The 15,630-nt window shown below is 39.3% G+C and overlaps 3 protein-coding genes across 3 annotated transcripts; 2 read left to right on the top strand and 1 right to left on the bottom strand.

Moving 5' to 3' along the window:
* Positions 1–644: 644 nt before the first annotated feature.
* On the top strand, positions 645–2,695 carry LOC136773126 (uncharacterized). Its single transcript, XM_066726556.1, has 5 exons — positions 645–875; positions 1,240–1,662; positions 1,788–1,874; positions 2,308–2,510; positions 2,575–2,695. Exons 1-5 carry the CDS (start codon positions 645–647, stop codon positions 2,693–2,695), a joined length of 1,065 nt encoding a protein of 354 aa, XP_066582653.1.
* Positions 2,696–3,512: 817 nt separating this feature from the next.
* LOC136772645 (uncharacterized) lies at positions 3,513–6,932 on the top strand. Its single transcript, XM_066725750.1, has 4 exons — positions 3,513–4,144; positions 4,205–4,490; positions 5,169–5,965; positions 6,759–6,932. The coding sequence occupies exons 1-4, from the start codon at positions 4,016–4,018 to the stop codon at positions 6,783–6,785; spliced, it is 1,239 nt and encodes a 412-aa protein (XP_066581847.1). The 5' UTR covers positions 3,513–4,015; the 3' UTR covers positions 6,786–6,932.
* A 708-nt stretch (positions 6,933–7,640) lies between these two features.
* Etfb (Electron transfer flavoprotein beta subunit) lies at positions 7,641–9,091 on the bottom strand. The gene is made up of 3 exons (XM_066725570.1): positions 8,871–9,091; positions 8,369–8,767; positions 7,641–8,260 (listed from the first exon to the last, which is right to left on the bottom strand). Exons 1-3 carry the CDS (start codon positions 8,919–8,921, stop codon positions 7,949–7,951), a joined length of 762 nt encoding a protein of 253 aa, XP_066581667.1. The 5' UTR covers positions 8,922–9,091; the 3' UTR covers positions 7,641–7,948.
* Positions 9,092–15,630: the final 6,539 nt, after the last annotated feature.

The raw sequence follows: 15,630 nt of genomic DNA, 5'->3' as shown, positions 1-15,630 counted from the left end.
ATGTGTCGCTGATGAAATTTCAGCAACCGTCGCGATTGGCGCGCCCATCCGCCGTCGCCGTCGCCCCCCCCCCCCCTCATGCTCTCATCCCCTACCGATCAGGACATATATCGTACATATATGTATAATTATTTTAGATTTTGGCTATTTTCACTTCATTCAGTTTATTCCATTTTAAGCCTCCGCCTCCCTCCCTCCCTCACCCCTCCTCCCGTGCGCGGCCTCTCTGCGCTGCCTGCCACGTATTTCAATCCTTTAGTCAGTCATTTCAACTAAATTCTAACCTCTCTTTAAATCCAAGTCTTGAAAAATGTTGCACCACCCAAAAGACGAGTTTAACTCGTCATTCGTTAAATTTGTATGCAAAAATTGTCTGCAATACTGAAGCAATTAAAGTAGCGCAGCACGAACGCAAATAATTGAGGGAAAAAATCTAATCGGGATTCTTTCGAAGATCTACATTTCCACGTATAATATATAACACGTAATTACGTTATACATATATAGATATATATATATATATATATATATACATATGCAATATATTTAAGTTTTTAAATGAGATTGCAATGGGCAATAGACAATTGTATGTATATATATATATAAGTGAATGATCCAAACGGTAGATTTTCTGCAGAGTTAAAATGGGACTGAATGACGACGAAGTGGTGGTCTGCTGCAAGGGAGGTATAGGATCGCAAATCTTTCATGGAAAGAAACGCGTGAACGAGTTGCAAAAACATGCGAATCTTCTGCAGGAAAGGCTCAAACTTCTGGAATCAATGTTACCGGATGACAAAATTAGCGGGAGTAACGCTTCGAAAGATTGCTTAGAGAAGAGTGCAAGAAAAAGAGAGAGTGAAAATTTACCACAAGTTAGTAATGCAAAATTCTGCTTTCTTCCCTTTTCGCCGCCGTATTAAATAACTTTCTTACTCCATTGAAGCTTATAGGGTCAGTTGAACCAAACAGGTTGAAAAGTCCATATATATATATTGTCTACTAAAGTTGGTACAGTTCCCGTCTTATCGACTGTACCAACTTTTGAGCAAGCGAGTCTTATACGTATATACATGTAATTCTCTGTATAGAGAGAGATGACAAAAAGAAAGTTATATTAGAGGTCGGCGGTCTCAAAAAGGATGGTTTAATTAAGGGGGGGGGGGGGTTGAGAAAAAAAGTTGAAAGAGGGGACTGAGCAATACTTCTCCCGCTTTCTCTTGATTTATATATATATAGGTCTGCATACTGAAGCAAATAGCGAATAAGGAGAAGACTTTGAGGGAGCAGATATACGATATGCAAGGCACCGAGGAGATATATAAGAACATATTGTCGGAATCTCAGAAAGCGGAAGGGAAAAGGAATAATTTGGATGAGACTGTTTCGAGGTCGAAATTAGCGAGCAAAGGATCGGAGGTGAAGGAGCAAATTGCTAAGTTGGAGGCATGCAGCAGGAAACTTTGCGCAATGTTGAGAAGGCCAAGAAAATATCGCGGCGATTTAAGCTACGAAGCAGAAATGTTGACGAAAGAATTGGAGAGTGTGAGAAGAAAAATGGGCCTTGACAAAGAAAAATGTTTGGAAGATTGTCCCCAAGGAGCAATTGATGATAAAACGGAAAGAGGACGCTTTAAGGACAAATGTGCAGTCAAAGGAGAGGTACGTATAATAGCTGGATTCCTCAATCGCGGTGTAACAACCCGGCCTATATATACAATGTCATTGATACTTGCAATCTTTTAAAATCCACTCATATATTTATTGGTATGATTTTTTATTTCAAGCGTGGGAAAGTACCAAAGTGTAGAGTGCCGCCGACTACGACCATTCTAAGGGACAGGGTACGATGTCCTTGTGGACAAAAAGTGAAGGTTGATAATATACCTGTTATATGTGATTCATAAAATACGTAAAAGAATATTGCGATACTTTTATTAAAACGCGTGGTGACTGCCAAACAAGAACGAGATGATGAGTCTGTAGCTTGCGTTACTCCCTATAGGTATATATGCATATAGGACTTGAAACCCACGACCAGTTATCTCTCCCCTATACCTATATAGTTTCTTAAGGAAGAAGAACCAACAATCAAGGTTGACTTGCATGGAACGCGCAGAATGTGTTGTTTAATATTCAACAAACAATATATAGATTTGATCATAGAAGTCAATAATTGAAAATCATCAAGGAAAATAATATTTGCATTGTTGGCGATTCTCTCCGAAGAAGGGTCGCGTTGCGCGGCAGTCCCTCAACGCGTATTGAATAAATAATATATATAATAAACGTAGTAAATGTTCGTAGTGCGATAGCTGTACAGACTGCCACTGCGACGACTGGGAAGAAGATTTCAAGAGACTCGATGTATCGGAATCAAAAGAATCTGTAATTAAAGGGACTAGTGTAACCTGCAGCGATATCTCTAAAACCGAATCAAGTTTTCAATGCAACATGGAGAAATCTTGCGCTTGTGCTGGATCCTCTCACCTCGAGGAATGTTTCTCCCGGTAAGGAATATATTAAATATATATTGCATAGAGAAAATAAAATAAGTATATTTTCTCTTCGCAGGCCCATCGGTTGCGTTTCGTTAAATTCTTCTATAATCGAGGACGAATCTGATTCGGAAGATGAAGCTTCTTGTCATAGAAAATTGTGTGACAGCGATGATTCTTTTCATTTTTACCATTAGCAAGCGGAGAGAATTGAATCACCGAGATTTTTCGCACTACGCGTCAACTTTTCAACGTGCTTCGATCGTATTCCAATAAGCGACAACGAAGCGCTTATATGCTGCGCCGCGCCGCGAGGCGCCGTGCCGTGCCGCGCGTACCATGAGTCTTTATCCGACGCGATTAACGATCAATCTTAATGATGACGGGCATTATCGATTTTCACGCGTTCCCTTAAAATTTCCTTCTCGAAAAAAGAAAATAAACTAGACAATTTTTGCACATGGGTGAACAATAAAGTTTAGGACAAGGCTGACACATGCTGTTGATTCAACTATTGAAAGACGTATATATTATACATGCTTTTAATGAGATTACAGGGTGGTTTCACCTGAAATCTACATTTTCGAAAATAACTTTATTTTGGGTGGACATTTTCTCTCGTTATTTAATTTATTCGAAAGATCTACTCTTTCACACACTTGGAGGAGTCGAAAGCCGTTAGACGAAATTGAATTTGGTCCTCGAATAACGTCGTTCTTTCTTAATTATAAGATTTTAGAAGGGGGAGTCGCGTTCGACGAAAAGTTTATAGGCTTATTCCATCTGAAGGCATGAAAGGGATAATAAGGGAATTAGAGAGAGAGAGAGAGAGAGAGATGTACGACGCGCGGATGAGCTGCACTTGGATCAAATTTATGCCACTAGCATTTATTTCAATAGATATACGCGACACCGCGGCGACCACTTTGAAATATATGTGCATGCGTATATATTTGTCAATCTCTCAGATTCTTCTCAGTCGTGAGGTTTGCAAATTTTCAGTCGTCCCCGGCCTATACTTGAATAACTAATCTACCCCAACTTCATAATATTTGAGAGGGAAACGCGCGAATATTAATACAGTCTGTACAAGTGTACGAGTAATCGATAATCTTGTCATTGGGATATTATTAAGGTAAAAAAAAAAAAGAAAACCCATCGTATGGCAGCAGCGATAAAATCATCCGTCGCGGAATGAGAGAGAAAATACATTGCACGAAATGTTATTGCGTGGATGTATAGGTGGCCGTGCAATGGGGCAGCATATAATAATAACGAACGCGCTATTTTTTCTTTGCCACTTGACATGCACGGTAAGCTGATGCATGTGTGAGAGAACTCGGATGATTTCATTCTACATTCGCGGCACGACACATTAAATATACTTTATTATATATATATATATATATATATTTCTTACCACGCAAAGCGAGAGATGTCGTGGAGGGGTGGATGACAACGAACAAGACAAACTTTCCCTTTCCGCTCGTACCAGCTGCAGCTGTGAATTTTGTGAAATGCGAACCGAAGAGAAGGACAAAACTATTATCGATGAAAAAAATGATAATGTGTCCGAGGGAACTCTGAAAGACGACGATTACGATGGGATTGGCTTTGATGTCGATGCACCCCCTGAAATCTGCGAGGTAATATATTTTGGGTGCATAAAAACATGTAGAGCTAATTGCTGAGACTTTTCTTTGCAGCTGTGTAAGGAGGATAAACTTCGGGAAAGGTTGGAACACCTAAAAAACCAAAATCATGCGTTGAGAAAAATTTTACAGGAATGCACCTGTACTAATGATGAGATTGATAAGCATCAGCAGGAGAGCTCTAGCACGCGAAGCGTTGGCATCTATAAAACCGAGACGGATATTCTTGCTTGGAAGGAGAATACCAGTGAGCTTATATCGGCTGTGAAACTTTTGCAGAGCAAATGTCGAACGAAAGACGGAATGATAGCAGCATTGGCCAATGAGCTGAAAGAAACAGGTAGATGAAGTAAATTATAGAAATACCGATTAGAATAAGTACATTTAATGATTAAATTATCAACATTTCCATTGCCTGCTATAACAATTAATATTCAAGAATTTGTCATAAAATCTTCATTTTTGGGGTTCTTCTCCGAAATACACGGTGGTTACAAAAATGCATGCCTTTGTGATTTAAATTTTAACGACAATTAATTAACAATATATATGTTTGAATTGAGAAGACAATTTTTCTGAGAAAATCTGAAACCGTACATCTTACAGAAAGATTAATAGCACATTAAAGTCGGATGTAAATTTTAGAATATGCAGCTATATTCGGACTGCGAAAACCTATCGAAAGTTGTCTATCTATCTTCAGAAATATTCATTCTTTCTGCGAAACTTTATAACAGCTGTATACTTTTTCCATGTGCCAAAATAATCAGTAGCGTTGAATCTATTGTACGTAAAAATCAATGTTTTTAATTAAACGCTTCTTTGAATATATGAAAAGAATATCAGTTTTTCACGACTGACTTTTTCTCTCGCAACAAGGCGAATACTTTTCTCAACGTGTGCGTTATACTGGCACAATGTGAATGTGTTATTAATGAACTAGTAGATTGACCATTTTAATTGCTCTATAATATATTTTAATCCGTTCCACGTATTTTCTCTCTCTCTCTCTTTTCAGCGAGCGAGGAAGAAACGTTAAAGATACTGAAGAATCTGGCTGATCCGGAAATTCGGAAGCGAGCTGTAGACTTCGACAGAGTGACTCTATGGAAATATTTGGAGGCCGGCAGGCAGATCCGGCCAAGTGTGAGTGGACAGAGTGAACAAATTCATAGAAAGGACCTATCCATAGGAATCCTCGTCCTGATTCTCGTTTCATTATCGGCCCTCGTTCAATTTGACGCTTACGTTGCTCGATTTATCCGTAACTGCTTTTACTTCGCCCTCGTCCACGCTCATCAAACTTTTCAAATTCTTCTCTATTTGCTACCCTCTTACACGACCATTTTAGAGAACATTTATTGGTTTACGTTAATATCTTATCGAATTATTTATCCTCTGCTAATTACCACTATATCCTTCATAAAGCTTCATCCTATTCTCGCCTTTTACGGATTCATCTTACTTAACTTTATCCTACTCTCCCTGGCCGATCGTTACGGACATTCAATATGTCAGAGAGTTTCCTCGTCTCGTCGAATGCTCCTAAAAACTATCGATTCCATCGACAAAAGTCTCGTCTTTGCCGCTCTCGGTCTCTTATTGGAGTTTAGTTTCTCATTTTTTGTATTCGAATTTGCAAGGGAGAGGTTCTTCCTTGTATTTCTACCTCCCCAGGCTCCAGTTCTCTTCTATTTCATGAGAAGGGCATTCAGCAACTATAAATTACCAGAGATGCTGACTTTAGGAGAGCTTCCGAAATCTCCTTTAATTTATTGCGTCGCTTACGTCTCTTGTTTCGCTCTTGGTTACGTCGTAAGTAAAATTTAACAATCGCGATGAGCCTCCGGTTTATTGCCCTTTTACTCTATCATAACTAATATTTTCTTCGCGTTATTCCGTCAATATTATACACACACACATATATATACACTTTAAATTTTAAAGAGAGAGAGAGCAACAGTTTATACAATTTCATATCATACACACACCCCCCTCCTTATATGTATATAATAATTACCAGAAAATTCTTTACTCAACGCGAGCTTTTAGATTGAGATGCATGGGGTGTACGTATACTTAAATATATGCAGCATCGATGCTCGCACGGAATATTGTTCGATAAATGCAATTAGGCAAGTAGGCCCGCTAACAAAAAAAAAAAATTCCTTTAGACGTCATTGTCACCAGAGGATTCCCTCCATTTTGCCTCATTTGGACGAATCTTACGAATTTTCCTAGCTATAGGGAGAGGGAGCTATATAGATCAGCAGCCTTCCATATACTTACTTGCGCTCTTCCGACTGTTTCATTGAAATTTTCTCTCTTATCTATTTTTATATTCGAATTTTCGACAAAGAGGATCGAGTCTTATGTAGGTATAGAATTAGGAGAGCTCTCTCGAGCTACTTTAATTTATATTATCACTTATGTGTCTTGTTGTTCAGCTTCTGTCTTTCACATAAACCGTTGTCAGTAAAATTGTACAATTATATAGAGTACCAAGATTATCATTGTACACTTCTATATATATATATATATGTGTGTATACTACAAATTATTAGTTTATCTATTAAACTTGAGAGAGCAAATATTTTTACGATTTCAGTTTTATACACGTTTTAATTACAATTAAATGCTTTTCTTCGTGATTTTCTTAATGAGCTATTGGGCTAGGATCTGGATGATCGGAAGACGAATCGGAAAACGCAATTTGGAAGGTCAGAAGTGAGATTAAGAGTGAAGCCCGTTGGTACCGATTCTTTGCTAGTCACGTGGCAAACCACGAAATTTGATCCCGACATTCGATATCAAGTAATTCATTTTTCGTTACATCTCTTTAATCGAATTATTCAACACATCTTCTCTTTATTTTTTATATACATATAGATATGTATAGACGAGGAGCCTGTCAGTCAAGTGTCAGAGCCCGGAAGAACCGAAACGACGGTTCATGGTTTGGATCTATCAAAATTACGATCAGTTCAGATTCGTGCGATTGACCGTAGCAATAGAAATGAAGTCATTGCAGAAACACTTTACTATCCGCTTAAACAATTGTTGTAATCGATCAAATAGGCTGTATAAAGGAAATTTTGTATCCTTTATACACACCCACATACACACTCACACATATATTCTTTTATTTAACTTCTCTACCCTAGACCCCATCACATAAAATCCACCTATTTTCAATATCCTCGTTTCTATAATATCAACAATCTTATTAAACGTCAATTAGCTTTGCCTCATTTTCTTAAAGAAAGCATTTAATCTTCAGCATTTGATACACGAGAACACATGATCTATTGCAGTTGACAGAGTGATATTTAATACTTTAATTTAGAATTTTTTATGCGATTACAAGCTACAAACGTGTATCTATATGGGATGTGGATGAACGTTAAGGCGCAAAAGCGTTAGCTCTGGTAACACTGGTTACGTGCACCAACTCTTTTTTTTTTTTTTAATAAATTAATAAATCATAAAATTACACAAACGTGTTTTATTATTTCATCATACATTTTATTTAATAAAATATACATATGCTGTACAAAATTATTTATCGTTTAGCTAAAATCATTCTGAATTTCTTCCGTCAGCTTTACACACCACACTGCAGCACAAAGAGAAAGAGAATAATTCATTTTCCTACTGTATACAATATAAAAGCTTTCACTTGAAAGAGCATGGTCTGTACAATGTACATTATATTTTCATATATATATATTACAAAAAATATATTTAAAAGATATTTGTATCAAAGTGTAACTTGAATGTATCTACAAAACATTATCTTTAAGCATGACCAGCTTCTTTTAACTTTGTTATTAAAGTATCAACATCAGGTACGATGGAACCTGCTTTTCTGCTAACTGGTTCCTCTACAGAAACAATTTCGATCCTTGACGTAGTGTCCACTCCTAAATCTTTTGGTGTAATCTTTTTAATTGGTTTCTTTTTAGCTTTCATTATATTTGGTAGAGTAGCATAACGAGGCTCATTTAAACGGAGATCAACGCTTATTACTGCTGGAATTTTTACTTTGAGGACTTCTACTCCACCATCTACCTCTCTTGCAATTGTCAGCTCACCATCATTTTTCTCAATCTACGCATAATTTAAAGAAAATGTATAGGTTATTTTCAGATATTAGGCACCTTTCACTTAAAGTGTTTTAGAATCGCTTATTTTTCAACAAAAAAAAATATATATCACCTTACTACAAAATGTAGCAGCTGGCCAATCTAGAGTTCCTGCAATCATTTGAGCAGTTTGATTGCAATCATCGTCGATGGCTTGTTTTCCCACGATTACTAAATCAGCCTTTTCGGCGCAAGCTAATTTAGCTAAAATCTTAGAGATGTGAATCGGTTGAATCATTTCATACTCTGCAGGAGTTACTTCGACATGTATGGCACGATCTGCTCCCATAGCAAGAGCTGTCCTCAATGTTTCTTGTGATTGTAAAGGACCACAGCTTACAGCCACAACTTCTTGCGCCAATTTTTTCTCCTTCATTCTTACTGCTTCTTCTACAGCAATCTCATCAAATGGATTCATAGAATGCTTTATTCCCTCTGTAACTACTCCAGTTTTATCTGGTTTAACACGGACCTACATATAAGAATTACATAACAAAGAGCAATATGAGTAGATGGAAATTGAAGAAAAATTAGTTCTTTTTTTTTCGGAATTAGTTAAATATATAATTAGCTACCTTAACTGCATAATCAATCACTCTTTTAACACCAACCAAAACACGAGCCATTTTATTAGATTCTGTATGAAACAATTAATTAATATCTCAAAACTTGTATCTTTCGAATATGTTCTTGTACTTTGACTCTTATCTGTTTATTGCAACTAATTCTTTTTCGTCTTTGGGGTATAGTGTTCAGAGAGCAGTAGTGGGATTCTTTACAGCGTTGCCAAGTCCGCCATCTTGAATCGCTCTATAGTAAGTGGAATGCAGACTGCACAAAGTATAGGCCATGTGGAACGCTTAGTGGGCGCGCATCTGATTGGTAGCAATTTGAGATTGCGCAAATCAGTTGTACAAGTAGCGTCTCCAACTCTTAAAATGATTATAAGTACAATTGACAATTTTATCAAATATACTTATGCTTTTACACTGCAATGTTAACAATTATACATATCAATATGACAAATTTAGCATTTTAAGAGCCAGTGAAAAAGAATCTTAATGATTACAGTGGGAAATTGAATCGTGCGTGGTTCTGCCAGCTTCACTCTGTAATTTAACATGGAATACTAAAGCACACACGATTCCCACTGTGTATGTACATACGAAGCAAGCAGGCGCGCGAAGTAAAAGCGCTGGGGCAGTGATCTTTTATGCGAAAGTTAATAAGAAAACTGTAGTTTCACATACGGATCTCGGTGGTCTTTTCAATGCGGTTCCTAAAAGCATCGAGAGAAAGACCTATGTATGTATTCCAATGATGATACTCCCTGATTAAATGGTTTCGCATCTTGATTTTCCATAGGAAAAGCGAACATATAGACGCTACTGCGCAATTTTCTCTGCGGACGCACCATGTATTAGGCTAGACGTTAAAAGTGCCAATTTGAAATAATTATTTCATATCATTGTAGATTGTTTTTTTTTTAGAATTGTAAATAATTGAACCACCGAATAAAGGTGACTCGACAAAATAAGTGGATAAAGAAAATTGTAGGCAAAATCCACCTTTCAAATAAGAATGATATGACGTAGCAAAATATATTTTGATTAGAAAGATGTGCGAGCATTGAAGAGCGAAGGAAATAAAGGTGTTGGTAAAAGTAATAGTCGTTGATTGTCTTTTTTCACCTAAGGAAAAAGATGCTTAAGTCGGTCTAACAGCGTAGTACCAACAAAAATGTTTGATCCTAGCGAGATGGAGAAATAATGAATGGAAAGTTTTTTTTTACACCTCATCAAACATTTCTCGGCGCTCATTTTTCGTATCCGGCCTGTTACGCAATATTGACCGTGCTCTTAGATTCCTATATGCTCGATCCTGTATAAGTAACGAATATCGGTCATTGAATATAGAGAAGATTGGTTGAAGGGGCGAAGTTATGGCAGCACTGACACCTGGAGATGTACTTGATACATTCCTTCTCCAATCCTTTGCTCTTTTTTCAGACGAACGGTAGATCGTACCACGCGACCATCGCAAGCGCCGGGTGTCTAAATATAGGATTATCCGCGAATAATCAGGAGCCTGGATATCGCTTGAAACCTATTTTCCGGAATGACCAAGGGGTATATTAACCATGCAAATGTTTGTACTTTTCTACCCCGGGTGAATTTGTCACTGTTGCTAATTTTTAATAAGTTGTGCTTTATTTATTTTCCAAAATGAGTCTACCACCAATTTTTTTTATAAAATCAGTTCTCCTTCAATCTTTCGACTTGCGTTCTTTTTGTCCATCGTTTTTTTTTTGTCTTGGAGAGGGGCATAGGCCAAGCAATAGAGCTTGAAATGATTAATCCTACCGGCGGACTTCCCACCATGTTTCCTACTCGAAAATGCCATTGGTTAATTTTTTATTAGCAAAAAATCGCTTTTTTTTCATTAAAAAATGTTGAAGGAACGTAAACAGATGAATTTTAGAGGAATGGTGGTTCAAACAATCGGATAATTAGAACCGGAGAAAAACCTCGAAAAATTGTCTGTTTAAATTCATAACTCCGCCATTTTTTAATATTAAGAGCTCAAACTTTGCGTTGGTATGCAAAAGACTTAGTTTTTGCAGAATCCTCGATTAAATTTTTTTTTGCAATATTTTCGCGGAGGGCTGCTTGCGTTTGAGACCGTCCTATTAAAAATAGATTTGAAAACTAGACAAAACGTCTATCCTATTTTTTTTAATAAAATGCGTTTAAGTGAATGAAATTCTATTGGCCGAGTGCGCGAACGGTGCGGAGTGAAACGTATATATAGTAATACGCGCGCGGCCAATAGAATTTCATTCACTTGAACGCATTTTATTAAAAAAATAGGATAGACGTTTTGTCTAGTTTTCAAATCTATTTTTAATCGGACGGTCTCAAACGCAAGCAGCCCTCCGCGAAAATATTGTAAAAAAAAAAATTAAATCGAAGATTCTGCAAAAACTAAGTAACCAGCTTTTGCACACGTACATACTGTAAGATGTATGGATAAATAATTCTAACTCGGATTCTGTGGTCGAAACACCTCGTCAAGTTTATTACATGTATATTTTCTACAGCTTCGTGCGACACGTCTATCCATTTTCCAACTGCCTCGTCAAGCAGCGTTGTCGTCCTCTAGTCGCATTTTATTCGTTAGCCTACCTTACAATACCAACAGCTGTCTCTGTGCAAAGTTTGAGCTCTTAATATTAAAAAATGGCGGAGTAAAGAAAATTTTTGAGGTTTTTTTCCGGTTCTAATTATCCGATTGTTTGAACCACCATTTCTCTAAAATTCATCTGTTTACGTTCCTTCAACATTTTATAATGAAAAAAAAGCGTTTTTTTGTTAATAAAAAATTAACTAATGGCATTTTCGAGTAGGAAACATGGTGGGAATAATCTAGTCCGCCGATTACCAGGTAGGATTTTTGTCAAGGGAAATTTCTCTATTGTTTGGCCTACTAGGGGAGCGGGGCCTGTGAGTGTTTCTCTTGCAGTGGAACAAAAATTTAAGGGCGTTCCAGTGTCACAGGCGTATTTATATAGAAATGAAGCTATTGTTAACACCATGGTCTATATTGTTGAAATAGATTATTTTAGAAGAATAATTATGTTCTGGTATTTAGAATAGTGTGTAATAGTCGTAACGAGATTGCAAACGCTTCGCAAAAGGATCTGTTTGTCTATATTGTAAAAAAAAAAGAGATAAATGTTCCTTAGATCTTTATTAATAACATTTAAATTGTTGCTATGGTTTGGAGGAATTTGTTTTATAAGAAATTTCGTTCTAAGAGGTTTTTTTTTCGCATAAGAAGCAATGTTAATTTTTAAAGCGATCATTCTGCTTGGTTTTGAAGGATTTTAAAAAAAATTTATTCAGGAGTTTTAGCATTTTTTTTTACAAAAAAATATATATAAAAAAGAGAATTTTTCTGAAAATGTAACCTAACCGGTTAGGTAACTGGTTAGGATGAGGTTAGGATGCTGGTTAGGCTGAGGTTAGGTTGCTGGTTAGGTGAAGGTTAGGTAGACCCGTTTTTCGCCTCTATAAGGTGCGCGATGACCTAACTGACCTAACCGACGGTTCTGATCATGTTTCGGGTGCGCGATACACCCTAACCGGATAGGTCACCTAACGCCCCTAACCAGACCTACCCGGTTAGACCAAGCCAAGGATTTTAAGCCGCCGAAGGCGGCCTATTCCTTGGAAATCTATGGTTAGGTGGACCTAACCGGTTAGGTTAAGGCAAGTGTTTTAAGCCGCCGAAGGCGGCCTATTCCATGGAAATTCTAGGTTAGGTCGACCTAACCGGTTAGGCCAAGTCAAGGATTTTAAGCCGCCGAAGGCGGCCTATTCCTTGGAAATTCTAGGTTGGGTAGACCTAACCGGTTAGGCCAAGGCAAGTGTTTTAAGCCGCCGAAGGCGGCCTATTCCATGGGAATCTATGGTTAGGCTTTGGTAAGTGTTTTAAGCCGCCGAAGGCGGCCTATTCCTTGGAATTTCATGGTTAGGTCGACCTAACTGGATAGGCCAAGGCAAGTGTTTTAAGCCGCCGAAGGCGGCCTATTCCATGGGAATCGATGGTTAAGCCTAGGCAAGTGTTTTAAGCCGCCGTAGGCGGCCTATTCTATGGGAATTGATGGTTAAGCTTAGGCAAGTGTCTTAAGCCGCCGTAGGCGGCCTATTCCATGGAAATCTATGGTTAGGTGACCTAACTGGTTAGATCTAGGGAAATTTTGATTAAATTCAATTTCTTGGAGGGGGGGTTTGGCATGCAATGGGCCGCCTTCGGCGGCATAAAACACTTGACTGGGCTTAATTAAAGGATTTTAATGGAATAGGCCGCCTTCGGCGGCTTAAAACACTTCCCTAGGCTTAATCTATCAATTTTTAATGGAATAGGCCGCCTTCGGCGGCTTAAAACACTTCCCTAGGCCTAACCGGTTAGATCGACCTAACCGAAGATTCTTAAGCCGCCGAAGGCGGCCTATTCCATTAAAATTGATAGATTAAGCCTAGGGAAGTGTTTTAAGCCGCCGAAGGCGGCCTATTCCATAGGAATCTTCGGTTAGGTCGATCTAACCGGTTAGGCCTAGGGAAGTGTTTTAAGCCGCCGAAGGCGGCCTATTCCATTAAAAATTGATAGATTAAGCCTAGGGAAGTGTTTTAAGCCGCCGAAGGCGGCCTATTCCATTAAAATCCTTTAATTAAGCCCAGTCAAGTGTTTTATGCCGCCGAAGGCGGCCCATTGCATGCCAAACCCCCCCTCCAAGAAATTGAATTTAATCAAAATTTCTCTAGATCTAACCAGTTAGGTCACCTAACCATAGATTTCCATGGAATAGGCCGCCTACGGCGGCTTAAGACACTTGCCTAAGCTTAACCATCAATTCCCATAGAATAGGCCGCCTACGGCGGCTTAAAACACTTGCCTAGGCTTAACCATCGATTCCCATGGAATAGGCCGCCTTCGGCGGCTTAAAACACTTGCCTTGGCCTATCCAGTTAGGTCGACCTAACCATGAAATTCCAAGGAATAGGCCGCCTTCGGCGGCTTAAAACACTTACCAAAGCCTAACCATAGATTCCCATGGAATAGGCCGCCTTCGGCGGCTTAAAACACTTGCCTTGGCCTAACCGGTTAGGTCTACCCAACCTAGAATTTCCAAGGAATAGGCCGCCTTCGGCGGCTTAAAATCCTTGACTTGGCCTAACCGGTTAGGTCGACCTAACCTAGAATTTCCATGGAATAGGCCGCCTTCGGCGGCTTAAAACACTTCCCTAGGCCTAATCATAGATTCTTAAGCAATAGGCCGCCTTCGGCGGCTTAAAACACTTATCTAGGCCTAACCGGTTAGATTGACCTAATCGAAGATTCCTATGGAATAGGCCGCCTTCGGCGGCTTAAATCACTTGAATAGGCTTAATCGGTAAGGTTTAACACTGTTATTAGCTACTTTGACCTAACTACCTAACCGGTTAGGTTTATTAGTGTTATAAGCTATTTTAACATATCTACCTAACCGGTTAGGTTTATATAGGTTAATTTTTAAGCGACTGAGACCTAACACCCTAACTACCTAACCACCTAATGGGTGTTAGGGTGTTAGGGTGTTAGGGTGTTAGGGTGTTAGGGTGTTAGGGTGTTAGGGTGTTAGGGTGTTAGGGTGTTAGGGTGTTAGGGTGTTAGGGTGTTAGGGTGTTAGGGTGTTAGGGTGTTAGGGTGTTAGGGTGTTAGGGTGTTAGGGTGTTAGGGTGTTAGGGTGTTAGGGTGTTAGGGTGTTAGGGTGTTAGGGTGTTAGGGTGTTAGGGTGTTAGGGTGTTAGGGTGTTAGGGTGTTAGGGTGTTAGGGTGTTAGGGTGTTAGGGTGTTAGGGTGTTAGGGTGTTAGGGTGTTAGGGTGTTAGGGTGTTAGGGTGTTAGGGTGTTAGGGTGTTAGGGTGTTAGGGTGTTAGGGTGTTAGGGTGTTAGGGTGTTAGGGTGTTAGGGTGTTAGGGTGTTAGGGTGTTAGGGTGTTAGGGTGTTAGGGTGTTAGGGTGTTAGGGTGTTAGGGTGTTAGGGTGTTAGGGTGTTAGGGTGTTAGGGTGTTAGGGTGTTAGGGTGTTAGGGTGTTAGGGTGTTAGGGTGTTAGGGTGTTAGGGTGTTAGGGTGTTAGGGTGTTAGGGTGTTAGGGTGTTAGGGTGTTAGGGTGTTAGGGTGTTAGGGTGTTAGGGTGTTAGGGTGTTAGGGTGTTAGGGTGTTAGGGTGTTAGGGTGTTAGGGTGTTAGGGTGTTAGGGTGTTAGGGTGTTAGGGTGTTAGGGTGTTAGGGTGTTAGGGTGTTAGGGTGTTAGGGTGTTAGGGTGTTAGGGTGTTAGGGTGTTAGGGTGTTAGGGTGTTAGGGTGTTAGGGTGTTAGGGTGTTAGGGTGTTAGGGTGTTAGGGTGTTAGGGTGTTAGGGTGTTAGGGTGTTAGGGTGTTAGGGTGTTAGGGTGTTAGGGTGTTAGGGTGTTAGGGTGTTAGGGTGTTAGGGTGTTAGGGTGTTAGGGTGTTAGGGTGTTAGGGTGTTAGGGTGTTAGGGTGTTAGGGTGTTAGGGTGTTAGGGTGTTAGGGTGTTAGGGTGTTAGGGTGTTAGGGTGTTAGGGTGTTAGGGTGTTAGGGTGTTAGGGTGTTAGGGTGTTAGGGTGTTAGGGTGTTAGGGTGTTAGGGTGTTAGGGTGTTAGGGTGTTAGGGTGTTAGGGTGTTAGGGTGTTAGGGTGTTAGGGTGTTAGGGTGTTAGGGTGTTAGGGTGTTAGGGTGTTAGGGTGTTAGGGTGTTAGGGTGTTAGGGTGTTA

Source organism: Prorops nasuta, unplaced genomic scaffold, assembly GCF_024137725.1.
Source record: "Prorops nasuta isolate Cenicafe-Biocafe unplaced genomic scaffold, Cenicafe_Pnas_1.2 PNAS00004, whole genome shotgun sequence".
Lineage (NCBI taxonomy): Eukaryota > Metazoa > Arthropoda > Insecta > Hymenoptera > Bethylidae > Prorops > Prorops nasuta.
The sequence above is the reverse complement of the archived record's forward strand: the minus strand, read 5'-3'. Positions and strand labels throughout refer to the sequence as shown.

Bases quoted from the DNA above. Each gene is read 5' to 3' on its own strand.
- LOC136773126 (XM_066726556.1), top strand. From the start codon at position 645: ATGGGACTGAATGACGACGAAGTGGTGGTCTGCTGCAAGGGAGGTATA. The intron at 876-1,239 runs GTTAGTAATGCA...ATATATATATAG, and splicing joins AGAGTGAAAATTTACCACAA to GTCTGCATACTGAAGCAAAT. The intron at 1,663-1,787 runs GTACGTATAATA...TTTTATTTCAAG, and splicing joins AATGTGCAGTCAAAGGAGAG to CGTGGGAAAGTACCAAAGTG.
- LOC136772645 (XM_066725750.1), top strand. From the start codon at position 4,016: ATGCGAACCGAAGAGAAGGACAAAACTATTATCGATGAAAAAAATGAT. The intron at 4,145-4,204 runs GTAATATATTTT...TTTTCTTTGCAG, and splicing joins CACCCCCTGAAATCTGCGAG to CTGTGTAAGGAGGATAAACT. The intron at 4,491-5,168 runs GTAGATGAAGTA...CTCTCTTTTCAG, and splicing joins CAATGAGCTGAAAGAAACAG to CGAGCGAGGAAGAAACGTTA.
- Etfb (XM_066725570.1), bottom strand. From the start codon at position 8,921: ATGGCTCGTGTTTTGGTTGGTGTTAAAAGAGTGATTGATTATGCAGTT. The intron at 8,768-8,870 runs GTAGCTAATTAT...TCTTATATGTAG, and splicing joins TGATTGATTATGCAGTTAAG to GTCCGTGTTAAACCAGATAA. The intron at 8,261-8,368 runs GTGATATATATT...AATTATGCGTAG, and splicing joins CTGCTACATTTTGTAGTAAG to ATTGAGAAAAATGATGGTGA.